The sequence below is a fragment of the Octopus bimaculoides genome, chromosome 1 (genome assembly GCF_046866305.1).
Source record: "Octopus bimaculoides isolate indiv1 chromosome 1, ASM4686630v1, whole genome shotgun sequence".
Taxonomy (NCBI): domain Eukaryota; kingdom Metazoa; phylum Mollusca; class Cephalopoda; order Octopoda; family Octopodidae; genus Octopus; species Octopus bimaculoides.
The window spans coordinates 194,163,024-194,190,988 of record NC_142928.1 but is presented as its reverse complement, the minus strand read 5'-3'; the positions used below and the strand labels follow the sequence as shown (position 1 = coordinate 194,190,988).

General features: G+C 34.6%; 1 protein-coding gene and 1 pseudogene across 50 annotated transcripts in view; both read left to right on the top strand.

Moving 5' to 3' along the window:
* Positions 1 to 27,965, top strand: part of LOC106871616 (E3 ubiquitin-protein ligase TRIM45) — a 253,827-nt gene that overhangs the window by 187,264 nt on the left and 38,598 nt on the right. For 20 of the 50 annotated variants that reach the window (XR_016244666.1, XR_016244665.1, XR_016244670.1 and 17 more), the window contains one exon: positions 256 to 1,849. Coding sequence is in view for 37 of the 50 variants with exons in the window: in XM_089364641.1 (XP_089220767.1) it covers positions 256 to 1,849 (1,594 nt within the window). In the remaining 13 variants the exon portion in view is untranslated. Of the gene's footprint in view, positions 1 to 255; positions 1,850 to 12,559; positions 12,618 to 27,965 lie in introns of all 50 variants that reach the window. The other 30 variants (XR_016244694.1, XR_016244691.1, XR_016244697.1 and 27 more) reach the window with 4 other exon arrangements.
* LOC128250144 (U6 spliceosomal RNA) lies at positions 6,089 to 6,188 on the top strand (annotated as a pseudogene).

Genomic DNA, 27,965 nt, shown 5'->3' with positions numbered 1-27,965 from the left:
CTCTACAGTCTTCATGAAAAAGAGAACATGTTTGATAGTGCAGTCTGAAATAAACTATCTAAAAAGAGGGGTGGTCATGGTTAGACTACTTCTGACCCTAACCAACAATGACTGTCATATTTTCTATTTCATTTATTAATTTGTTTTGCATATTGGTTTAATGGAACATAATGTTTCTTGTTATTCTTTAATATCTATTTTCATTGCAGTTGCCCTTGTTTTAATTCTTTGTATTTTTTTTTTATCTCTTTCCAGGAACCGCCGACGTCTTGAAGTTGGAAGTAGATATCACACAACTGCGATTGACATCAATGATATCATGGCTGCCACAACCACCACAGGAAATAAGTTAGCCCAGGAAATTCACGATGAATTTCTTACATGTAAGATCTGTCTGGAGGGCTTTAAAAACCCAAAATGTTTAGACTGCTTGCATACATTTTGTGAACAGTGTATTGAGAACCATGTTATGTCAGAATGCACGTATAAAAAATATAGTGACTATCGTGAATTCACATGTCCATTATGTCGGAAACGAACCAATCTTCCAATCGGTGGTGTGAAAAAACTTCCAGATAACTTTCTGGTCTCAAGTTTAGGAGAGGTGGTGGCACGACAAAGACCATCCAAGTTTCCATTCTGTGATATCTGTAAGATGGTAAATCGTAAACACAGAGAAGCATCATCAAAATGTTTAGACTGTAATAAGCTTCTCTGCAAACCATGCGTGGAATTGCATAAAGAAACGAAAGTCACCAAGTCTCACAGTCTTTTCGACGTGGAAATTGAAAAAGATATTGAATGCAAGGAACACAAGGAAGAAGTGGTTAGATTCTACTGTGAGCCATGCCAAGCTTGTATTTGTGTCCTCTGTACATTTAACGAACATAAGGACCATGAAATTACAAATTTCTCGGATGCTGTCGTTAAATATAAAGATAGTATACAACGTCTCTTGGAATCTTGCAAGGATCGTATTAATGTATATGATACTCAAATTGATACGCTTGGCAGATGTGACACTTTGATCAAAGATGCTGAACAAAAGATTCATGATGTAGCTATTGCTTTTATTGCTGAAATTCGATCTAAAGAGAAAACCTTGGTTGAAGAATTGCATTCATTGTATGGATCTGAGGTGATGGAATATATTAACAGAAAAGTGGAAATGCAGTCAAATTTGGAAAGTCTGAAAAATACATGTAACTTGACTGAGTTAGTTCTGAAAGGGAAAGATATTGAACTGCTCCTGCTTAAAAATCAAGTGCAAGAAAAACTTTCATGTCTGTCGGAAATTGAGCTTAAGGAACTCCCTAATACAGTATGCAAGCAAATTTTATTTACTCCAGGAAGTATAGATCTGGGAACAATTGAAGATCCGGATCGGCCGAAACCAAAGGTATCAATGCAACCTCGTCGATCTTTATCAGCGGCTGATTATTGGAGAGAAAAGTCCCCCACTAGAGCGCCGCCAACCTCTTCTACCTCGACACAAACTGAAAAAGAAGACAAGAGCCAAAAGCTGAGGGAAGCAGCAATACAGACGGAGGTTGAGGAAACTCCAGCTCCACCTGGAGCCGATGATAAGTCCATCAGTACTGACAAAGTGGAGACAGAAGAAAAGGCTGTTAATACTCGATCCCGTAGTCTGCAGAGTTTGACCTATCAGCTGCAACGTAACTCCAAGGAAGGATCTCCTGAAAATAATGGTGAGCCACAAACACCCCCTGAGCCACAATCTTCTCCCGTCATCAACCGCCGACATCATCGACGCCGAAGAGAACGACCAAGAGCTATGGAGGTGGGAGACGAACCGACAACCTACACATCAGCTTGTGTAATTTCATCGGTAGGAAGCAGTCCGGTTCTTAAGCACAGCAGCAGTGTTGAAGAAAACTTTTTTAGTGCAGAAAGCGATAATTCCTCATAGATCTTTTAGTAGTTATTGATTCTCTTTCTGATTAATATCTTCATACCATACATACACATGCCCACACATGCCTGTATATATATATATATATATATATATATGCGTGTGTGTGTGTATATGTATGTGTAGATGGAGAGATAGATAGATAGATAGATAGATAAATAGAGATAGATAGATATTGTATTTGTGGCAGATCTGACCTTTTCCTACATATTAGTTATTTTGCACATATATATATATAAATAAATATATATATATATATATATATATATATATATGTATATATGTATATATGTATATATATATGTATATATGTATATATATATGTATATATATATATATATATATGTATATATGTATATATATATGTATATATATATATATATATATATATATATATATATATATATATATATATATATATATATGCATATATATATGTGACCGATTCTATTTTAGTACAGTATAGTAAATGAGTAGCTGCTCAATCCATAGTAAGCTCAATTGCTACTGCCACACAAGACATTAAATCAAATGGATTTGATAAGTTATTCCGTTTAGTATTTATACTGCATAAATTAGACTAACACTTCAGTTCTGCTGTTAGTGTTATAGGATGGTGAATGTTACAGGTAGAAGAAATCTCAGTTTCATAGCATGGTGAATGTTATAGATAGATGAGTCTTAATTTAGTGATTTCTTTGTTTTAAATAGAGAGGGTCTTAGTTTGGTGATTATGTTTGCTTGTATGAGTGGATAATTGTCAGAAAATACCTTTGCCAAATATGTATGTGTGTGTGTGTGTGATCTATATATGCACACATGCACACTTGTGTGTCCATACATATATGTATGTGAGCATATATATATATCTATATATGTTAATATATATATATATATATATATATATATATATATATATATATATATATATATATATATATATATATATATATATATATATATATATATATATATGTATGTATGTATATATGTATGTATGTACATATATGTTTATATATATAGAGATGTATGTGCATATATATATGTACATATATGTATTTTCACACACACACACACATGCATACATATAAATATATGTATATATATATATATATATATATATATATATATATATATATATATATATATGTATGAATGTGCATACATGTATGTGTATATATATATATATATGTATGTATATATATATGCATATATATACACATATATATATGGAATACTTTTTTTTTTTCAATTCTTAATTTAATCAATGAATTGTTGTTGCTTTTTAACCCAAGGTCAGTCGTGATTGAGCAGAAAGGTGTTCCTGTTGTGATCCTTGAATCTTTTTAGTGCTACACATTACAACATGCCCTTGTTTAAGAAAATAAGGCATCATTTGAGGGAATTTAGCTGTTATATCCAGCAGACCTAGTGACTGTATAAAGGCCTGTTCATTAATAGTTGAGTTCTCTTGCTGTCAGCATTCTGGAGTTCATATTATAAACTCACAATGGTGGCGCATATTATCAACACATTATTTATGAATTAATAATTCAGTATTTAATTATGTAAAGCATGAATTAACATCTCTGTGTTGAGCTGTCATTAATTAAATATTTCAGTAGCAAGATACATTAATTAAAAATCAATAATTTGCAACACTTTCTAGAAACCATCTTTGAGGTTTACATTCACACCTATAAATCAATGAGGTGGCCTCTACATGATTACTTGATCTAACCTAATAGAAATAGCAACCAAATCTCCCTCAAATCACAATCTGTCATCTTTAACACATAAAGACAGATGATAAGGTAGATAATATGTATGAAAAAATAAACAAACACAAGATGAGATTATAACAACTGGAACATCTTTGATCATGTCAAGATTGACCTGGGAGCAAAACAATCACAATATACATATAGAGTGAGTGAGTTCCAGATCTAGTTCTGGGTTTCCTGACCTGGGGTCTCCACATTTCTTGGAATATGAGTTGGCTTTTCAAATTGCTTTTCATAATATAATTATTAACTTTAAGGTGGCAAATTGGCAAAGTCGTTAGAGCACTGGACAGAATGCCTTATGGTCTTTGTTCTGACCCTCTGCTGTCTAAGTTTAAATCCTACTGCAGGAAACTTTGTTTTTGATTCTTTTGAGGGTCAATAAAAAAAAAAGTACCAACTTAATACAGTGGATTGGCAGAACTGAAAGACCATCAACTTGAATGAGTTGCCTGTATATGTTCCAGCTCTTTGCATCTGGAGTTCAAATCCTGTCATGATCTACTTAAGTAGTAGACTGGCTTATACTATCACCTGGCACTTTGGATGCCTTTAACAGAGTCTACTCAGGTGCGGGCATTTTGGTTTGCGGATACCTCTCTTCTTCTCTCCCTCTTTCCTTTTCACTAGCCTCAGGTGCCCTGTAAAGGACTGTAAGCACTGCCCTCCTTCCTGACTAAAAAAGATAGAAAAATGAAAAATAACTCTTCAAAATATCTGTTCTGCGAAGTAAGTGGTTCAATTATCACAAAAAAAAAAAAATTGGTCATTAGAAAATTGACTTTTCTATCTTCAACTGTGATATTATTAGAGTGAGGGTGAAAATTAATCGCACATTTTCTAAAGGTACATGGGGCATGAAAAGGGTTGGGCCTACTGAACTAGTAAGTCTGGCAAGATGGATAAACCCAGTAAGGTAGGTCCATCCTGTTTGCTTGAAATGTTTTTCGGAAAATAGTTTAGTGATATGATAGCCTTCATTAACTTCAGAAGTTAATTAATAAGAGATATTAATATTATTTTTTTATACTTTAAAATACAAATATTTTTGTGAGCTGGTTGGGGTGGGGAACAAGAATATAAGAGTTTATAATCTATATCTGAGAAAGATTAAAGGCCAGGATAAAGATGAAAATCTTCAGAAATAGTTAAATTTATTAAGGGTAAAGTCATATATATATATATATATATATATATATGTGAACTCACTAAAGCACTGAGATGAATTTACATGAAGAAATTTAATAGGAATGTATTTAGTTCCAGTGTGTGTGAATAGGTACCATGGTAAATCCACAGTTTAAGTGGAAAGAGAATTTCTAAAGGCTCCTTAATAAATCTGCTATTTAAAGTATGTATGATCTTAATTTCTTAGTTATATGTTTTAACTCTAATGACTTCCACTAATAATTACCTAGGAAAAGATTAAAGAAGCAGATTATTCTTTTATATGCATATAAGTATATATATATATAGACACATACCCTGATGTCTTTCAATTAAGAAATCATTGTTACATATTTACAACTTCAACACTATTTATTGTATTAATTTAAATGTTAAGACATTCACTTAATGCAATTAATTTAACTACATATATACTATCCCATCTATTGATAATAGCTAGATATTATTCTCTTACTTTTAATTCCTTGATTCTTTTGCAGGCAAAATCTGAAATACTCCTTCATTTAAAACCTATATAAAAAACATACATACATACATACATACATATATATATATATATATATATATATATATATATATATATATATATATATATATATATATATATATAAAGTAATTGTAGTATGTATGTAACATTAGAGAAAATTTCCCTTTCATGATCTCATCATTTCTCAGCTAACTTGTAGGCTTTTACTAACTCCATCAATTGTAACACTTTGCAAACAGCTTCTCCATCCTTGCTTTTTATCCATGTAGTTATCACACACTGAAACTTTTGATATAAGATCTGCATAAATATAATAATTTATTACAATTTATTTTATTTTATTCTTCAAATTCCAAATTACCCATTACTTGGTCCATAACTGTTTTTTGAAGAGAAAGTGGCATTGTAGTGTTAGACTAAATACCATACAGTATTTACTTGTGTCCCTCAGTGTTACGAGTTCAAATTCTGCCCCAGTCAACTTCAAGTTTGTTCAGGGGTAGATTCTATCTGTGGGCATAATTGTGTAGGTAAGAAGTTTTGTTTTGCAACAAGTTGGATATGAGTTTGATCCCACATCATGGGCATTCATTTTCTACTTTAGGCTCATATTAGCCAATACCTTGTCAGTGGAGTCCAGAAGAAGTAAATTCTGTCAATCCGTTGTGTGGATAAGGATTATGATGATATATATATATATATCTTCAGCTGTACATATTTTAAAATTAGAACACAGAAGATTAACATGGCCCTGCACAAGGGTAACATGTCGGTTCCTGAAGTATTCCATATTTTCTTCAGTAACTTTGGTGATTTACTGTGTTTGAGAAGACTTGTCAAACCAAGTGAAATCATAGTCATAGCAGTGCTGGTGATGTGTAAAAGGCACACTCTACATTCTGTGGAGGGGTTGGTGTTAGGAAGGGCATCCAGCCGTAGAAGCCAAGCCAAAACAAACCAGAGCCTGGCACAGCTCTCCAGCTTACCAGTTCCAGTCAAACTCTCTAACCCATGCCAGCATGGGAAACAGACGCTAAACCATGATGATGATGAGTCAATCCTTTGTTTAACATACATTTTTCCATGTTTGAATATCATGGATAGTAATTGATTTTGAGGCAGGGTTGTATGGCCAGATAATCCTCTTCCTGTTGCCAACCCTCACCTATTTTTCAAGAAAGGGATTGTTATCACACATGTCTTTGAAAGGGCCGAAAAAGGGCCGAGTGACTGATTAAAAGGTCCACAACAAACGGAAGCATCAGCACCATTTGGTAACAAGTGAAATATCACAACATGCATTTGCACACAGCACACACAAATGTGTGTCCATGTGTCTATGTGTGTGTGTGTGTGTCCATGTATATATATGTTACAGGTGCTGGTATGGCTTTGTGGTTAAGAAGTTTGCTTCCCAACATACTGAATGGCACTTTGGGCAAGTATCTTCTACCATAGCTCCAGACAGACTAATGACTTGTGAACGGATTTACTTGATGAAAACTGAAGAAAGCCTAACGTGTGCATGCATGTGTGTGTGTACGTGTGTACATGTGTGTGTGTACGTGTGTGTGTGTGTGCGTGTGTGTGTATGTGTGTGTGTGTGTGTGTGCGTCTCTCATTTCCAATAGTCTGTGAAAATATGTTTGGCCATAGGCAAATATTACTTTGCTCTTGGAAACAGATGAGGGTTGACAACAGGAAGAGCATCCAGACAGAAAATCTGCCTCATTAAACTCAGTTCACCCCATACAAGCATGGAAAAGTAAACACTAAAACGATGATGATGATGATATATAATACGCATTACAACAATCGTTGTACAGTTTCTGTCTCACACATGCTACTGCCAAGGTATCAGTTGGTTTGGCGCCATAGTAGAAGACACTTGTATGTATGTATAACTTTTACTGATGTATATCATCAAAAGGTACAAGCATAGACGACAAAACTGAAAAAAACTGGTGCTTTATGAATAAAGTCCCTTAATATATTTTTCCTGTATTGAGTTAGAGATACTCGCTTATCATCCTCTCTGAGATTGGTCCATTAGAAACCAGTAACCAGCAGTGCTAATGTTCGTTAGTTAACAATATCAGGTATAATTAATTAAATAAATATACATGAAACTTGTGAGATTTTGCCAATCTTGAGCAACAGGCAACTTTGAGAGGATGATTACTGTTTGCAAGGCTTTGTATGTAACACTTTGGTTCTAAAAGTAATTATGTTTACATCAGTTATTGTTTAACAGAAGAATGCAATACTTTCAATTTTGCATGGAAGTTATTTCCTTTCTTCAAAAATGAAATGAGATTTAAACAATGTTTGTTATTTATTTTGCTAAGTACAGAGTTTAGTTTTAGGCTGAGACATCCTTAGTTACCATTAACTTTTAATGATTCTAAATATGAAATATATATATATGAAATTTTTTATGTGGTGCTAGTGCCACATTAAAAGCATCTGTGCTGGTACCATGTAAAAAGTACATGTGCCATGTGAAAAATGCCTGTGCCAGTGCCACATAAAAAGCACCTGTGTCAGTGATGCATAAAATGTAGCCAGTCCACTCTGTGAGATGGTTGGCATTAGGAAGGGCATCCAGCCATAGAAACCAAACTAAAACAGATGACTAGAGTCTGGTGCAGCTCTCCAGCTTTCCAGCTCTGATCAAACCATTCCAGCCATGCCAGCATGGAAAATGGATGTTGAAAGATGATGATGGTAACTTGTGAAACAGTGCTCTGTTGGAAAGTTACCTGTATTTTAAAACTAAAGTAATGAGAAAAATCGATGACAGCTTTGCTCAATGATGGCTCAATATTCTCTTAGATATGGTGGAACAGCAGAAACTGTAGAGCACTGGATCAAATTCCTTACAGCATACAGTTCTGTGTCTTCACTTTCTGGGGTTAGGTTCAAATCAAAGGTGACATTGAATATCATTTCGCCCAGTTCAGTGAAGAAAGTACCAATACCAGTTATGTACTGGTACTATCAATGTCAGAACTCTTCCCACCTACCCCCTATATATTTGTGGCCTGATCCACTCTAAGAAATCAATAAATCAATTTTATGTTAACAGAGTTCACAAGGCAGTGCCCCAACATGGCCACAGACCAACGACTGAAACAAGTAAAGGATAAAGGAAGACGATGTAAATTAGAATGTGAAAGATGATAGGAACGTTTGTTAAGGTTTAGATCCTTCCGAGATAGTATAGGAGGAGGGTTGGAGTTCCTCACACACTTCCCACTACCCATACCCACAACCACTTCCCACAACTAATACCTGCAATCAATACCCACAACCACTACCTGCAATTACTTCCCACAACCAATACTGACAGTCACTTCTCACAATCACTTCCCCATGCACTACCCACAACCACTTCCAACAATTGCAACCCATACTTACACCCTACAGTCACCATCCACATTAACACCCTCAAACTAGTTAGGGAACTTCATGGTCACTCAACTTGCTAGGAAAAGCAGCCAGATTTTCCTCAAATTACATTACACTGTCTAAAAAATGAAGGACACATTAGCTAGGTACACACCTAAAAAGATGGGATGGTCATGGCTGAAATGCTTTTAATCATAAGTTTGCATAGTCAGAATTTCCTTTGTACAGTATTATGATACTGTATTATAGCACATCATTCTGGTACAGTATTCTTGGGATGCAAGCTGTGACTTGATCAGCCCTAGCTGGGTTAAGTGGGTAATGGAGTCTGATGCTGAAAGACAAAGCCCCATGAGACCCCAGAAACATCACTGATGATGCATCCCAGAGCATCCATGAGATTGTGTCTTGAAACTGTAAAGAATTATGATGCAGTATTATCTGACAAGATTATGAAATTTTTTTTTACTGAATTCACTTAGCTCAAACCTTAATGTCCCTTTCACAGTTTTTTTTTATCGGGTCAGGTGAAATGGATGTGCTTTTAGAAACATATTCTTGATAAACTTGTGTCCTTGCAATTATTAAAGAGGAGCCGTTGTCACCTTCACACTGTACCTAAGAGTATAAGCTGTGTGTGTGAAGGGAAATAGCTTTAACCAAGCTTCTAACCTCAAGAACTTCTACATGTTTGACACTAAATTATTTAGTCATTCATTAACCCTTTAGCATTTAAACCAGCTAGTATCCAGTCTAAATATTTTATCTGTCTTATGTTCAAACTAACCAGATCCAGCTTTTCACACTTACCGAACAATGTTGTTCTAAAAATAAACAAAAAAATAAGCAAACATCTCAGTAAAATTTCAAAGTTACAAAATAATGTATGATTAATTAAAAACAATTTGAATGAATAAGCATTGCATTTGACTGAGTAATCTGAATGCTAGAGGGTTTAGACATCTTGATTTTTTCTTTTATTAGAACCAAGAAATACTTCTGCTTTATGCAGGTCTTCACGTTCTACAAGTTCCTAATATTCTCCCTCTGGTGTACTCTTCGCATACCAATGTCATTAACCTTCATTGATCACTGAAACTAAATGATACATTTGATAAATCTTTTTTTTTTTATTTAACCCTTCAATTTGCAATGTCTCCTTCTCTGCTCTCACTACTGCACTAGTCTCAGCTACATTCATCCTCTGCTTCAACCTATCCAATGCACCTGCTGCTCTCCTCATTGCAACTCACACTAGTATGTCTATGTCTCTAAACATTCCATTAAAGTATTTCATACAAAGAATGTCTGCCCAATGGAGTTACCTGCAGCCTACCTCCCCCATATCCTTCTTACTATACTAAACTCCTTGATAACCAATGGTATTATCAATGGTACTCACATCACCTTCCTGATCATATTAGAAATTATTCTTGTATTGAATATTTTATCATGGAATCCCTTGTTGTTGCTGTGTAAAATATCTACTATGTTATATTGTATATTTACTTGGTTATTGTATAAGATATCCTCTAAGATGTAATGATATCTAGTAGGTTATATTTGATAAGATATCCTCTTGATATGATGTCAAATCTTTATGTATCTTTAGATGAATGAATAAGTTCAATTTTTATGGGACTTGTACGTTTTGTCACGAGGGTCAGATGTAAGCTTTTATTGTTTCATTGTCAGCTATTCTTAACATCTTAGCAAATGGAAGGTTTTTGAATTCAATCACAAAATACTGGATGTTTTCTCATCTCTATACAAATCCCTAAATATTTATCATGTTCTTGTGGCTGTCCCTGCCTATGTTTTACTTCATGAGGTAGGATTTGAGTTGATATTGAGATCATTTCTTGGAGTCATTCTCAGGTATATTTGTAGATGGAAATAAAAGATGTATTTTTGCAGTCTAATATTGTCCATCATTAAGACAATGACAACCTCTACCACTACCACTATTATATTTTGGGGTTTGATGATGTTAGCCTAATTTCAATCTCACCAAAATTGGTAACTCTTTATCCATTTAAGATCTTTCTTTGGTAAGAACTTTCAAGTTCATTTTTTTATAGTTTTTGCAATACACAGTCTCAGTTTCTTCACAGCTGTTTCATATATAGTAATCCTCGTTTTGGTTGTTGTTTCCTGATCATTAATTTTCCAAGATAATCCTTCTATTGAATTTATGCATCAATATTTTAAGGAATTTATCTACCAAGGTAACTAAATCAAATATGGTATTACTTACTGAAACATTTGTTTTGTACTTGGATGGTAGCTACCACAATGTTTGTATCTATTTCTACAATAGAACCAAAAACAATAAATTTACAGCAGAGTTTTCACAGACAACTATAAAACCAACAACATATTATGTTTCTTCAACTACAACTGATGGTGTTTTTACATGATTTTGATTTAAGGTGCTTCTCTTAGTTCTAAAAAGGAAATAAGCTGAGATCATGGGGAAAATTGTACATAGTAAAATAGAGATTAGACCTGGAGTAATGACGTAACCTTGTTTAATCCTGGTTAATTACTTTTTTCAACAAAGGTGTCAAACGTGTTATTGTATCTCAGTCATTGTGTCAATTCTTATAGTACAGGACTATTCACTTTAAACAGGATTTTAAAAATATTTCTCTGAGTAACCAAACTTATAAAAGGTTTCAGAAGGTGTCACAACATTTGTTAAATAAAATTTATATAATGGAATAGATTTTCTTCTTGGTATTTCTCCTATAAAGATTATGTCTGTTTTTTTCCTGTGATGGCTCAATGTACAGTGAAGCTGATGTAGATCTTCTGATAGAGATTATAGTAAAAAAAAAAAATACTCATTTGGATTTCGACATCAGGGCAAGACCATTTAACTTCCTCAATCTAATTGATTTCTCTCTTTTGTTGATCAGGGCTGAATAACATTTTCAATATTGGGATCAAATTGCAAATGCATAAGAGCTTGTGAGGGCACATTTCTGCAAGAAAAATTAACGAAGCTGTATCTGTACAATGCTTTAGGGATGTAACTGAAATACAATTACTGTTTTTTGCTATAAGGCTCCATAAAGCTTAAACTGTTTACTTTCTTTCTCATTGGGGTTTTTTTAGAGATTTTATTAGAGAGTAACTTTATATTTGAACATGCAAGAGTGGTTTTCTCCACTTCTGTTGTAGAAAATGGTTGACTTCTAGGTTTGGAATATGTCTCATGTTTGTAATAACATTAAAAAAACAGTGTGTAAAAATAATAAGCAAACTAAGACATCTCTAAGTTTGTAAGAATCAGCTTGTAAATTTTTATTATTATTTGTTGAATAGAGGGTATCAATTTTCTTAAAGCCAAATTTTCAAAACATTAACTTCTGTCTTGAGTCTCTGAGTTATTGAAACTTGGATGATAATCTTATTAAAATCACAATCTTGTTTGGTGCTTACACACCAGGAATTGTTAGTTTCTGTAGCTTTGAATATTTTGTTTCTTTCTTTGATCATTTTGGACTCTGACCTCTATAAATTGGTTCGTAAAATGGTTTAATATATTTGAAGAAATTCTGAGTTTTATATCCTGAGTGTTGGTTTTGTTAATGAAATCAGATTAGGTTTTCTTATTACTGGAGGGTATTTTGTCTATTTGCCAGTATTTTTTAATGTATTTATTAATGATAGAAGTGATCTTTCCTTGAAGGAGATTAATGAAGACATTCCTGGTGTTTCATGTTTGTAAAGCCAATTGTTTCTTTGCAGAGCTCAGAGGTTGCAGATTGAAATGATCCCAGTCCTCATGTACCTTTTCTGGAATAGGGTGAGCTTCAAAGATGCTCTGTCAATGTTTGTAAACTGTTCCCTTTGAAGGTTGAAACATATGTTTGTGATGCATCTGCTTGTGGTTCCTGTGTTTCTGCTCAGAGTTAAGCTTTAATACAGACCAATGATTTACCCAGCAGTCATCGACATAGACCTTTGTGATATTCAAATTGTTTCCAGTACAGTTACAACCTATAACATAGCCTTATGACCACTGATGAGATAATGTTTGGTACTACAATGTCTTATGGTGGTTGTTTTGTGTAAAATTTGTGTTGGTGACTTCCTGGTCATGTTCTGCACTAGTTCCAAGTAGAATTATGCCATCTGCATTGCACTTCCACATGCCCTCTTTGCCTATAACATTTTAGTCCTAGTATATAATTACAACTAACCCAACCATTAACGTCATCTGGAATTATTATTTTTTCTAAATGAGGAATATTATTTATGATGTTGCTCAAGATACTGGTTGTAAAACATTTTAAAATCTTATATAAAATATATAACGTAAAGATTTAATGTTGCAATGTTACTTTTTTGCCAAGTTACACTCTTCGAGTCAAAATATACTCACATATGTCAAGGAGTAAAGATGTAAGACTTTAATGCAAAAGATTTTTGAGGAGAGCAAAAGGTTAAAGTCTAAAAGGATAAGCAAGGTTAAAGTCTGAAATATGCACTTTGTCATACTTGGAATTGTCCTTCTGTTGCAAATCTGATTGCTTCCAAACAATGACAATCTGTACCAAAGATATAAAGGCGAAGGAGACAAAGATATTATTAAATCATCTGATCTGTTTTAAGATCTAACTCTAAATTATCTAAAATGCTGATAATTGCTACCATCTTAAACTCTGTAACTTGTATAATTCACCTATTATATTAAAAATGATATTGCCTGAAGCTTTCCTCCATTATATAATATATTCTTGTATTCTAGATGGTTGAGCTGATAGAGAAACCTTAACAATACTACTTTGTTATTTATTATTAATTTAACCATCAAGGGAATGAGCTGGCAGAATCATTAGAACATCAGAAAAATGCTTAGTAGCATTCCCTCCAGCTCTTTACATTCTGAGTTCAAATCCTGTCAAAGCCAACTTTGCCTTTCATCCTTTCAGGGTTGGTAAAATAAAGTACCAGTCAAGTACTGGGGTTGATGTAATTGACTTGACCCCACCCCTCAAATTGCTAGCCTTGTGCCAAAATTTAAAACAATTATTAATTTAATCATTTGAAAAGTTCAGAACTATTCATCGTTATTAGCTTAATTACAACATTTCTAAGATATCAGTCTTGAGTATCTCAAAAAATACTTTAAAATTTCCATTAAAATCCTTTCATTAAATATTTAATGAATAATATCTAAGTGTGAGTATGTTTGTATGTTAGAGAGTGTATTTATGTTTTTGTATGTGTGTATGTACGCGTCATTGTTTTTACATTATCTAACACATCCTTCATTATTTAAAAATGTAGGGTGTGATTATATAGAGATTTTACTGCTATTTCTAGCTGGCCAAATAACCACATATTGGCTGCCTCATTAGCTTGCTATCTTCCTAGCTCAGAGTGGTAGTCACTAGAACTTTGCCATTTATCAATTGCTTTTGTTGTTATTGTTGTTTTTAGTCCCAGATCTGCAATCAAATGAATTCCTACCATGACCATCCTGTCTTTTTGTATATCTAGAACTACATTTTCCAACATGTCCTTTGTTTTTTTAAAATGTAAAATCATAGTTTGAGAGAGATCGAGCTGCTGTTTGGTACCTGGAACTGTCATGTAGAATCAGTGCCTGCACACTTAAAAGGAATAGCTAATATATATCTGTGAATGTGTATGTATAAGTGTGTGTATGTGTGTGTGTGTGTGTGTGTGTTTATATATATATGTGTGTATGTGTATGTATATATATATATATTGCTTTCTCTCTCTCTTTCTCTATCTCTCCCTCTTTTTCTATATCTCCCTCTTTCTCTCTCTCTCTCCATATATATATATATATATATATAAATGTGTGAGGTTGGTGGTAGGCATGGATGATGATGAGATGCACACACACACACACACCACACGTACAATAAACACATTGAAAAATACAGTTGCAATAAATTGTATTGAATATACGTGTGTGTAGATATATATATATATATATATATATATATATACAGAGTAAAAGAGAGAGAGTAAGAGTATATATATATATATATATATATATATATATATATATATAAATATATATGTATGTATACCAACAGGCACACACATTCATATACATGCATACATACACTCACAGAGTGAGTGAGAGGAATGTGTATATAAATTTGCTGCAGTTAAATTCATTAAATTTATTTCATCCTTTTTGCTCATTTCAAACTTTTCTTTCATATAATTCTTATTATAAGTTCACTCTCATACTTGGCCATATGTATATACACCTATTCATTCAGTTGCACAGTTGTACATATATAAATACACACACACACACACACACACATACATACATACATACATACATACATACATACATACATACATACATACATACATACATACATACATAGTTGTGGAAATTAGCTGCCCAGTGGATGTTAACATAAAGCTGAAGAGCAGTGAGAAAGAGAACACCTATGCTGAACTATTGAGAAATCTGCAGTTACTCTATTCAGATGACAGGTTCAGATTTATACCAGTAATTATTGGGGCACTGGGATATGTAACACGCTGCCTAAATACCAATCTTGAGAAATTAGGCTTCTCAAAATCAGAAAGGAGAAAGCTGATTTGAAGACTACAGATCCAAACTATCACTGAAACTATAAAAATTTGTAAAACTTTCCACAAGTTTATCACTTAGGTATATATGAACATGTCCAGATACGCAAGTATATGTATGAGAAGACATACATGAAACAAAACACACAAATCTGCAAATATACAGACAAAAATGCACAGTTGATGTTGAAATTCCAACAAAAGAGCCTTGGAGCTACATTAGAAACTGGCTCTTTCTCTATTTGCAAGAAATCATGAAATAAAACTGAATAACAACATACAAGTAAAACCAAAATCATAGCTGCGGCCGGTGCCCCCTGACTGGCTCCTGTTTCAGTGGCATGTAAAATGCACCATCCAAACGTGGTTGATGCCAGTGCCCCTGACTGCCTTCTGAGCTGGTGGTACATTAAAAGCACCATCCGAACGTGGTCAATGCCAGGTCCGCCTGACTGGCTCCCATGCCAGTGACATTTAAAAAGCACCATCTGAACGTGGTTGATGCCAGTACCCTCTGACTGGCTCCTGTGCTGGTGGCATGTAAAAAGCACAATCCAAACATGATCAATGCCAGGACTGCCTGACTGGCTCCAGTGCCGGTGGCACATAAAAAGCACCCACTACACTCTCAGAGTGGTTGGTGTTAGGAAGGGCATCTAGCTGTAGAAACATTGCCAGATCAGATTGAGCTTGGTGCAGCCTTCTGGCTTTCCAGACCTCAGTCAAACCATCCAACCCATGCCAGCACGGAAAACGGACGTTAAACAACGACGACAACGATGACGATATATACATAAGTACATGCATGCACACACATCGATTTATATATACACACTTATCCATGTTAATAAGCATAACCAAATTACCAGTTCTTAACATCTCTACACATTATCAGCTAACCATTACAAATGTCTGCAACCACACACACACACATCAGTTGTCATTCCTTTGCCTAGCAATGCATATCCATGAAACATCATTCATTTACATATCTGTTTCTGTCTCCGTAGTTCCTCCTAACACTTCACACAATCTTGTAACTTTGTACTAACTTCTATTTTCAATACTTCTAACCATGCACCATTTTTCTCCAAAGGGATGGGACTATATGCGTTAAATAGAGCTTACAGAGTGACCCCATCAAAGACATCTGACCAATATTCTTTCATGGAAGGACTCCGATTAATCATCTTGTAATTAGAACTTTTGGAAGCCTGTCTCTTTATTCCACGTGTGATAGCAGTCTGAAACCAGGAGGTGTCAACTAGTTCTCCCCTGAATTTTGTCTGATTCTGAAAATATCTTAGTTTGGACCAGTTGATTGATATTTATAGCAACCACTTAATGGAATACCCTACACTTGAAGTAGATATATATATATATATGTATATATATATATGTATATATATACACACACACACTCATATATATATATATATATATATATATATATATATATATATATATATATTATATGGCTTGGATAGCTTGATCCTATGTGACTGACTTACTTAGAAGCATTCTGTCATCTCTTTGACAACGGGCGAGCTTCTGCAGGTAAATGCCATGCTTAAGTTAAGTGATGTTGTTGTCAGTGAATACAAAATATTACTAAGTCATAAGGGTATAACATCCAGGTGATACTATTTTCACAATTAATTCATGTTGTAACTCTCCTATTTAATAATATGTGGTTGGATTGTCATAATTCCTCTGTGTGTCAGTGTTGTTATTTGTGTGTGTGTGTACGTGTGTTTGTGTATTTATTTATTTATTGGTTTGATATCTTTTACATAATCTCCACCTGTGACTCATGAAACCTCTTAACAGATAGAAAATGTAGCTTTAGAGCAAAAGTACTAAAGTTGTTTTAACGAGATTCTTTCACTCTTCCTTCACTCATTAACATTAGTTAAGAATGAATAAGATAATTAAGAGTTAACTAATATTTCAAACACTCCAACAGACCTCTCTTATGGACTTCCAGTCATCTCCTAATTTGCCTTACTGGCACGTTAGAAAATCATTCGCATGAGGTCGTTGCCAGTGCCGCTGGACTGGCTCCTGTGCAGGTGGCACGTAAAAAGCACCATTCAAGCATTGTCGATACCAGTACCGCGAGACTGGCCCTCATGCCGGAAGCATGTAAAAGCACCCACTACACTCTCGGAGTGGTTGGCATTAGGAAGGGCATCCAGCTGTAGAAACCCTGCCAGATCAGATTGGAGCCTGGTGCAGCCATCTGGTTCACCAGTCCTCAGTCAAATCGTCCAACCCATGCTAGCATGGAAAGCGGACATTAAACGATGATGATGATGATGATGATGATGATGATGATAAAAGACATGAATCTTCAGAGTAACTTGGATGACATTGATTAGATATTTTAATTAAGGCTTCTTTCTGTGTGAGAGATTAATGACCAGACAAAAACTCCAAATGCAATGTTTCAACCCATGGTGGAATACTGACATATTTCTTCTCAGTTAAAGCATTGGATGAAACTGAAGAATACCTAAATATAATCACTGCAAACATAGACTGATCTACTCTATGAAAACAGATCCCAAAACAGACCTTTCCAGTTAAATTACAAAGATACAGGGACTTTAATTGGTTCCAGACATGAAATGCTATTGTTGCTTATCATGACAACATTTACTCTAACTTCATGCTGGCTACTTTCAAGGCCCTTGCAAATGTATATAGAACTATTGATTCTATGTACTTTGGTTATGAAATATAGGCCCAGCGTTTTAAGTTTATAGAGGAAAGGTAATGAGAATCAGTAATCTTCAAGCATTTCCCAGAGTTATTAGTGACATAATTGAAATATTTGCAACAAGAAATTGTAACCAAGTACAGTATATCTCCTTAGTTTCTTATATCACTTACCTCAGGGTCATTAAGAACCAAGGTGAGTTTGAGTTTGACTTCATCTATTATTCCTAATTCCTCACTGCACCCAACATCTGCCAATGTTGGGTCTTGCCTTTTACTTTCATTACATGAAATATCTAAGATACTCTCACTTCACTGGTTTAAAACCTAAAACTTATGGCTGACCAGTCAAAGCACAAACCAGGATCCCTAGTTTTGCAGTTAAGCTACTTTAAACCTTTAAGGAAATATTTGTTAACTTCAGAAATCAAGCCTTAAATAACAAAATAACAACCATGATGCAAATATTTTCAGTCGGTTATTAATTATTTTTTTTAAATACTCTCATACTTAACCTTTTTAATTTTCTTTTTCTTTTTTTGTTGAGTGGTTCAACCACTATGATTGCAGTTTTGCTTCTTGCATGTTCTGACTATAACTAAGTTTTCTTCTGTGAAACAAGGCTGAAGAAGTCTGCTGTGTTGTTTCTTACAATGGAAGTGTTTAAATCAGTTTAAATTTTATTCTTGTGAATAATCTCATGCCCTGGTCAGAATCTCAATATTATATTTCCTGTTATTTAGGACTTGGAATCTTTGTGGTAGAAATAATATACAAAGAAGTATTTATGGAATACTACATTTATTCTATTCTAATATAGTTCTGTCTGCAGAATTCTGTTTTTTAATTACAGAAATATTTCATAATATATAATATGAAATAATATTGAAATGTTAATATTCCAGAATAATTTTCGACCAGTAGTAACCATGCAGGGACTTTCTTTCCATAGAATTACATTTACTACATAAATTTAAAGATTTACTTTTAGATATAATATGAATAAACTATGCAATACACAAGAGTATGTATGTATGTATGTATGTATGTATGTATGTATGCATGCATGTATGTATGTATGTACATATGTATGTATGCATGTGTATGTATGTGTGTGTGTGTATGCATGTTTGTTTGTATGTATGTGTATGTATGCATGTGTGTATGTATGAATGTATGTGTGCATGTATATATAAAGGTCTTTACTGCATGATATATACAAGCCTATATCTAGAATTTTCAAATATCCTCTTAATCAATGATCACTGTAGAAGGAGGTGCGTCAGGGAACCTACACTAAATCATGAAATTATAAATGATGAATTCATTGTTTTAACAAACATTTCACTATGATTAATTTTAAGATATCTCTGTGCATTGACATCCTGAAGTAATGGAAGCCAGCGAGTTTTGCTATTACATGATAATAAATACATCATCACTCAAAGTCTTTGGGTATGACTAGAAAGGAATTATAGTTGCTTCATAGCACCTACAAAAGGCCATGGTCAGTCCAAGACTATAGTAGAAAATACCTGCCCATTATGCCAAGCAGTGGGACTGAACCTGAAATCACATGGCTGAGAAGGAAGTATCTTCCTCACACACTCATGTCTGTGTCAATATATATATATATATATATATATATATATATATATATATATATATATATATATATATATATATACATACATACATATATATATATGATTAAGAGAAGAAAAGAAAATGGAGATAAGGAAGTTGATAATTATTTATTATTAACAGATTGGTCAGCTTCGCTTCTTCCAGCCGTTTCAATTAATACTCAATAATTTAATTCCAAATTTGTACATTAAATTTGCGTTTATGTGACATGAGCATAATTTCATGAGAGAAAAAAAGATGTACGGTGACTCTGCTGAAATGAATTGATAGGTCCACATATAACATCCCAAGGTACATCTTTTGCGAGCTCTGATCAAATTATGCTCATGTTACATAAATGCAAATTTAATGTACAAATTTGTAATTAAATTATTGAGTATTAATTGAAATGGCTGTAAGAAGCAAAGACGACCAATTTGTTAATAATAAATAATTGCTAACTTCCTTATCTCCATTTTCTATCTTTAAACTGAATATAAACTATATGCTTAATATATACCTATTGTTTGAAGGGAACTTCATTCCCCAACAATACTAGGTATTGAACCAGTATTTCCTTGGATAAAACCATCCCTTTAAGGGGTTAACATATCCTCAATTAAATTGTGTGTGTGTGTGTGTGTGTGTGTGTGTGTGTGTGTACATATGTATACCCATTGTAAAAGCTACAGATTGATGTAGCTAAAACTATTCCTTATCGATGTTATCTCTAACTATATCATTTATCTTTTACTTGTTTCAACCATTAGACTGTGGCCATGCTGGGGCATTACTTTGAAGAATTTAGTTGAACAAATTGATCCCAGAACTTACTTTTTAAGTTTTATTCTATGCTTATTTTATTAGTCATTTTTACCCAACTGCTAAGTTGCAAGGATGTAAACAAACTAACACTGGGGTTCAAGCAGTGGTGGGGGAAAACACAAAGATGTAGATGCGTACATACATGCATGTATACACACACACACACACACACACACACACAAACACACATCCACACACATACACAGGCTTCCACACAGTTCTCATCTACCAAATTCACTCACAAGGTATTGGTCTGCTCAGGTCTGTAGGAGAAGACACTTGTCCAAGGTGCTGTACAGTGGGATTGATCCTGAAACTACATGGGTTGCAATGTGAGCTTTAACCACATAGCCACTTGAATCTTTTTTTTTTAAATACACTGCATTTAATTTGCACTCAATACTGTATTGTATATCGACTGCTTTTGTTACTTGCTGCTGTAGGGACATGTTCATTGTAGGATGTCTGTTAACCCTTTCAATGCATTTATAAGGGACAGTCAAACATAAAAAGCTAAATTTGATAGTTTGCACTTCTGACTTTTGCCAGAGATATGGCAAGGAGCCAGATCCTACTTCCACACATATGGCTGTCCAACAGCAAACATCCCCAGCCAGGGATTGACGACAGTCTCCTGCAGCTGAGTGAATTGAGTCTAAAGCTCTATTCAAGCACTTGTGGATGAATTCTGGCCTGTGGACACAGATAGAACACCTGCTGTGTCCCTTCCTGCTGGCCATGGCTTCGTAGTCTCTATTACAGCTGACCATGTCATATCTTACAACCTTTATAGTGTTCACAGAGCATTGAACAGCAGTCATGGTGTCAACATTTTGATACCTAATGCAAATCATTATGCTACAGGTAACTCCTTTCTACACCTTCATGTCAGATAACTTTTTTCTCAACTACAACTTAATCTCTCCAATGCCATTGACTGTTCACCAAAGCATCAAGCTGTTCCTGAAAAACGAGACATAAAAAATCGTTGACTTCATGTCATATTGCTGATCAAATGCAAAATTACTGGGGCACCTCAAGGGGAAAGTTAAAAAGACATAGCAGCTCAGGACATTGATTGATTGATGACATCAGCAAAAACCTGGCCAATAACACTATATCTGAACATCCCCTGGATTTTCTGAGTGATCATGTCATTACTGATCTGTCCAATCAGTTTTGTTCTGGACTGTGTTAAAAGAGACTAAATTAACAGAGACAGACAGATAACATAAAAGTCTGGAGCAACGGACAGATAGACTGACAGTCACAAAGACTGTTTTGAATTCTTAAATTTTGCAAAACAATATCAAAACCTATTTCTTACATTTTTTATTAATCATACTTATTATGTGTCACAAAATTATGAATAATATGGTTTTCAAGACACTCAAGCCTTAAATTATCTATTTTCAAATCCATGAGCCACCTGGATACCATTTGCTACGACCTCTGCTCTTGATAGATCCATACTGTGATTGGGAGTTGTGATATGGCACAAATATCTGGTAGCATGGATATCATTAAACTAAGGAGGTAGCTTCTATGTGAGTGTATGAGCTATTAGAAACTAGAGCTAAATCTCACACAAATTACACCCTACTTTCTGAAAAAAGGGCACTATACCTAGAAAAATGGCAGAGTGGTCACATCTGGAATGGCTTTCCATTCCAGGTCTACACATCAACAACAAAAATCTCCAAATTCCTTTGTATATATTGGCAGTAACATCACATCTGCAGAAGTTTATAATTGATGTTTGTGAAAACATCAATTGTACTTAATAACCCCAGTGTCATCTGGGAGTTATTGGTTCCTGATGACCTTAACAGTGTTCCTTTAGTGGCCCCATAAAAGAAAAACCTGGAAGAAACATATGACAGCTCTTACACCCACATGTTATGGATTGTTCTGAATAATCATTGTTGAAAAAAGCACTCATGGTGTGAGGCATTGTGGAGAACTAAGCAAGGAGCCACTAATTGTAAACATCTGTGTATTTACTAGTGTGTACAGTTTGGCCACTCTGACATAGTTATACACAGGCTAGGAGTTCAGTAAAATCCTTCATTGTCCAGCATTGTAAGGATGATGGGTGATGGGACTGGGATGGGTCAGTCCTAGAAAGGTTCACTAGGTGATGATTTTTGTTTGGTTTCTGTGTATTTTCAACTATCGTGATCTCCTGTATTTGTTGGGGTAGATGAGAGCATACAACTGAGAAAAATGGATAAACTGAATCCTCAGTTTCAAACAAATATATGTATGAATGATGTGATGTGTGTGTGTGTGTATGCCTGTAAATAAGCATAGATATAAATAGATAGATTAGGCAATATCAATGCCAAAAGGATGAAAGGCAAAGTTGAGCTCAGTGGGATTTGAACTCACAATGTAAAGACAGACAAAATTCTGCTAAGCATTTTGCCCAATGATTTTGCCAGTTCACCACCCGTCTCTTGATAAATATATTCTTTTCTACTCTAGGCACAAGCCTGAAATTTTTTGGCAGGGGGTGCCAGTCGATTAGTTCAACCCCAGTATGCAACTGGTACTTAATTTATCGACCCAGAAAGGATGAAAGGCAAAGTCGACCTTGGCGGAATTTGAACTCAGGACATAAAGACATATGAAATACTGCTAAGCATTTTGCCCCGCGTGCTTACGTTTCTGCCAGCTCACCACCTTCTCTTGATAAATATATTGCAAACTAAATAAATACATATCATCATCATCATCATCATTGTCATTGTCATTTAAGGTCTGTTTTTCCATACTTGCAAAGGTTGAACAAGTCTTCTCCAATTATTACTTATTGATAGATCAGCTTCTTTTTTATTTTTTTAACCTTATCTAAGGATTCATGCAAATAATAAACTGATTAGTCTGATAATCTAAATATCTTTCATCTTTTACTTGATTTAGTCATTAGACTATGGCTATGCTGGGGCACTACCTTCAAGAATTTTTAGTTGAATAAATCAGCCCCTGTACTTTTTTCTTTTTAGGCTTGGTATTTATTGTATCGGTTACTTTTGCCAAAACCACTAAGTTATGGAGACATAAACATATCAACACCGATTGTCAAGCAGTGGTGGGGGGCAAATGTGCACACACACACACACACATACGTATGTATATGTATATACACAATCAAAATCGCTGATGTGGCCAATGACAGTACTGCCTGATTGGCACTCATGCCAGTGGAATGTTAAAAATACATCAGAGCATGATTATTGCCAGGGCCACAGATTGACTCCCATGCCGGTGGAACTTGAAAAGCAACATTCGAGCATGGTCGTTGCCAGTGCCGTCAGACTGGCGTCCATGCAGGTGGCATGTAAAACACCTTTTGAGCATGGTCCTTGCCAGAACCGCCTGACTAGCCCTTGTGCCGGTGGCACATAAAAGCACCCACTGCACTCTTGGAATGGTTGGCGTTAGGAAGGGCATCCAGCTGTAGAAACTTTTCCAGATAAGATTGAGCCTGATGCAGCCTCTGGCTCACCAGTCCTCAGTCAAACCGTCCAACCCATGCCAGCATGGAAAGCGTACATTAAACGATGATGATGATGATAATGACAATGAGTTTTTCAGTTTTCTGACTACTAAATCCACTCGTAAAGTTTTGGTTGGCCTGAGGCTATAGTAGAATGTTCCACACAGTGAGACTGGCCCCAGAACCATGTGGTTGGGGAACAATCTTCTTCCCATACAGTTGATAAAAGGAATATGTATTTCTCTTCTAAAGACTTCATTAAATTTCTCATTTCTGGTTTGTTTATATTGGCAGCATTTCTAGAGTTCTGCAACAAAAATATTTTGTGACATTTCTTTCTGGCTCTTTACGTTCTGAAGTCAAATACTGTTGAGGTCAACTTTGCCTTTCGTTCTTTTGGAGTTGATAAACTTAAGTACCAGTCAAATCCTGGTGTTGATGGTATCAACTTAGCCACTTCATTCAAAATTGTTGGCCTCAGGAAACAATTATTCTTATTATTATTATCATTATTACTATCGCTAAGGTTGACTTTGCCTTTCATCCTTTCGGGGTCAATAAAGTAAGTACCGGTCAAGTACTAGTGTTGATGTGATCAACTGTACCCCTCCCCACAAATTCCAGGCCTTGTGCCTATAGTTGAAAGGATTATTATTATTATTATTAAGGCAGCGAGCTGGCAGAATCATTAGCACACTGGATGAAATGCTTAGCAGTATTTCACCCATCGCTATGTTCTGAGTTCAAATTCCGCCAAGGTCGACCTTACCTTTTATCATCTGGGTGGGGAGGGGGGGTCAATAAAATAAGTACCAGTTGAATACTGTGGGCAATGTAATCGACTCATCCCCTCCCCCAAAACTGCTGCCCTTGTGGCAAAATTTGAAACCATTATTATCATTATTATTATTATTATTATTATTATTATTAAGGTAGCAAGCCGACAGAATTGTTAACATGCCAAGCAAAATGCTTTGTGGAATTTTGTCTGTCCTTATGTTCTGAATTCAAATTCTTATTTCTTTACTGCCCACGAGGGGCTACACACAGAGGGGACAAACAAGGACAGACAAACGGTTTAAGTCGATTATATCAACCCCAGTGCGTAACTGGTACTTATTTAATCAACCCCGAAAGGATAAAAGGCAAAGTCAACCTCAGCGGAATTTGAACTCAGAACGTAGCAGCAGACGAAATACCGCTAAACATTTCACCCGGCGTGCTAACATTTCTGCCAGCTCGCCACCCTATCTGCCAGCTCACCGCCCTGAGTTCAAATTCTGCTGAGGCCAACTTTGCCTTTCGTCCTTTTGGGGTCAATGAAATAAGTACCAGTTATGAACTGGGGCCAATATAATCAACTAGTCCCCTTCCCCAAATAGAATAGAAATAATAATAATAATTATTATTATTATCATTATTATTATTATTATTATTATTATTATTATTATTATTATTATTATTATTATTATTAAGGTAGCGAGCTGGAAGAATTGTTTGGACACTGGGCAAAATGCTTAGTGGCATTTCGTCTGTCTTCACACTTTGGGTTCAAATTCCGCCGAGGTTAACTTTGCCGTTCATCTTTTCGGGATCAATAGAATAACTATCAGTTGAGCATCATGGTTGATGTAATCGATTCACCTCCTCCTCGAAATTACTGGCCTTTTGCCAAAATTTGAAACCATTCTTATGATTATCATCATCATCATCATCATTGATATTAAGGTGGTGATGGCAGAATCGTTAACACACCAGACAAAATGCTTTGATGCATTTCATTCATTTTTATGTTCTGAGTTCAAATCCCACTGATGTTGACTTTGTCTTTCATCCTTTCAAGGATCTACAAAATATGTACCAGTTGAACACTGGGTCAATGTAATCGACTTAGCCCTTCCCCCCAAAGCTTCTGGCCTTGTGCCAAAAATTGAAATTATTATTATTATTATTATTATTATTGATATTATTATTAGGGTGCCGAGCTGGCAGAATCATTAGCACACCAAGAGAAATGCTTAACAGTATTTTGCCCATCACTACATTCTGAGTTCAAATTCCGTCGAGGTCGACTTTGCCTTTTATCCTTTCGGGGTCGATGAAATAAGTACCAATCAAGCACTGGGGTCAGTGTAATTGACTAGCCCCCTCCCCCAAATTTCAGGTCTTGTGCCTATAGTAGAAAGGATTATTATTATCATTATTATTATTATTATTATTATTATTATTATTATTATTATTATTATTATTATTATTATTACTTTTTATGATTTGACTCAGGTTAGTTCTTATTCCTGGTAGAATTGATGTGGGTAGTGGGTTACTGCCTGTAACCCTAGATATCCACAAGTTTTCAATAGTCTTTTAAGTGCTTAAAACCTTCTTGATAATCTTTCCCGTCCCTCAGAGGCAAACTTTCTGTAGAAGATCTACAGGACATTCTATTCCAATCTCCTTCAACCATTTGTCTATATCTTTACCTACAGTTACCAGTGCACCAATTCTTACAGGCACAACCATTATGGTTTTCATATTATCATTATTATTGTTATTATTATTATTATTATTATTATTATTTGTGAGCTGGCAGAATTGCTTTAAGAGTCAGACAAAATTCTATGCAGTATTTTTTCTGGCTTTTTACATTCTGATTTCAAAGTCACTTTGCCTCTCATTCCTCCAGAGGTGATAAAATTAAGTACAGGGTCAATGGCAGACTTGTCCCTAAAACAGAAACCTTTGCTATTTATTTCTTTTCTCCAAAACTGATTTTCTAGTGTATTTCTAATGCAAATAAAGGGACATTTCAAAAATAAGATTCAGATTACACTTAGATATAGAAAGTTTAACCTTCCATAAAAACTAACAGCTTGTTCACTGCATGGATCACTGGACCGTGCACAATATTGTATGCCATTCTGCACTTTAAAAAGCACCAATCTTCCACTGCTAGTTTATCCGGAAATTTCCCAACCATTTACTACCAGATGTCTTTACACTTGCTGCTCCCCCTTTCTGTCTTTCTTTCCTTTGAAGATCTTATCATGTCTGTTGTTGTTACATGTTGTAATTGTGTCTTTTTTTAATGATGATTTGTTTGTTAGAAATATTCTTTTTTCAAGTCAATAGATGATATAATCCTGACCGTAAACATACACACACAAGTACACATGCAGGCACACACCTTCACACGTATATACACACATACACATATATATAACATATATATACATTATATGTATTATATAATTATATATATTATACATATTTATGCATATATGTTTATCTATATGTTCATATATATATATATATATATATATATATATATATATATATATATATATATATATATATATATATACGTGTGTATGTATATACTTATATATATATTTATACTTACATATATATATATATATATATATATATATATATGTATATGTTAAGAGTCTGCATACTTATTCATTTCCATACCTAAGAATCTCCGTAGATCCCTATTCCATATGAACTTTCCTACTTGTCAAATGAAAATTAATTTTGTGAATAGCTATTCTTACAATAAATTTATTTGCTAAGTGATAGGAATGAATTATTAATAACACTTAAGTAAATAATATGTTAAACTGTACATTAAGCTCATGCTTCACATATTGGCTCAGCAGCTGTTGTTTCGTTCAGTCTGTTCTTACTGACCTAACTGTGTAATATTATTGAAAGAAAATGTCAGTAAATGGTTAAGGCATCTAACGGACTCCCAGAGTTCTTTCTATTTTGTTATTCACAAAAATGATGTCATTTGACAAGTAGAGAAGTTTATACAAAACAGTGGACACACTGTAAGGATTTTCATACATCTGCACAGAAAATTGTATTTATATTTTGTATAACTTG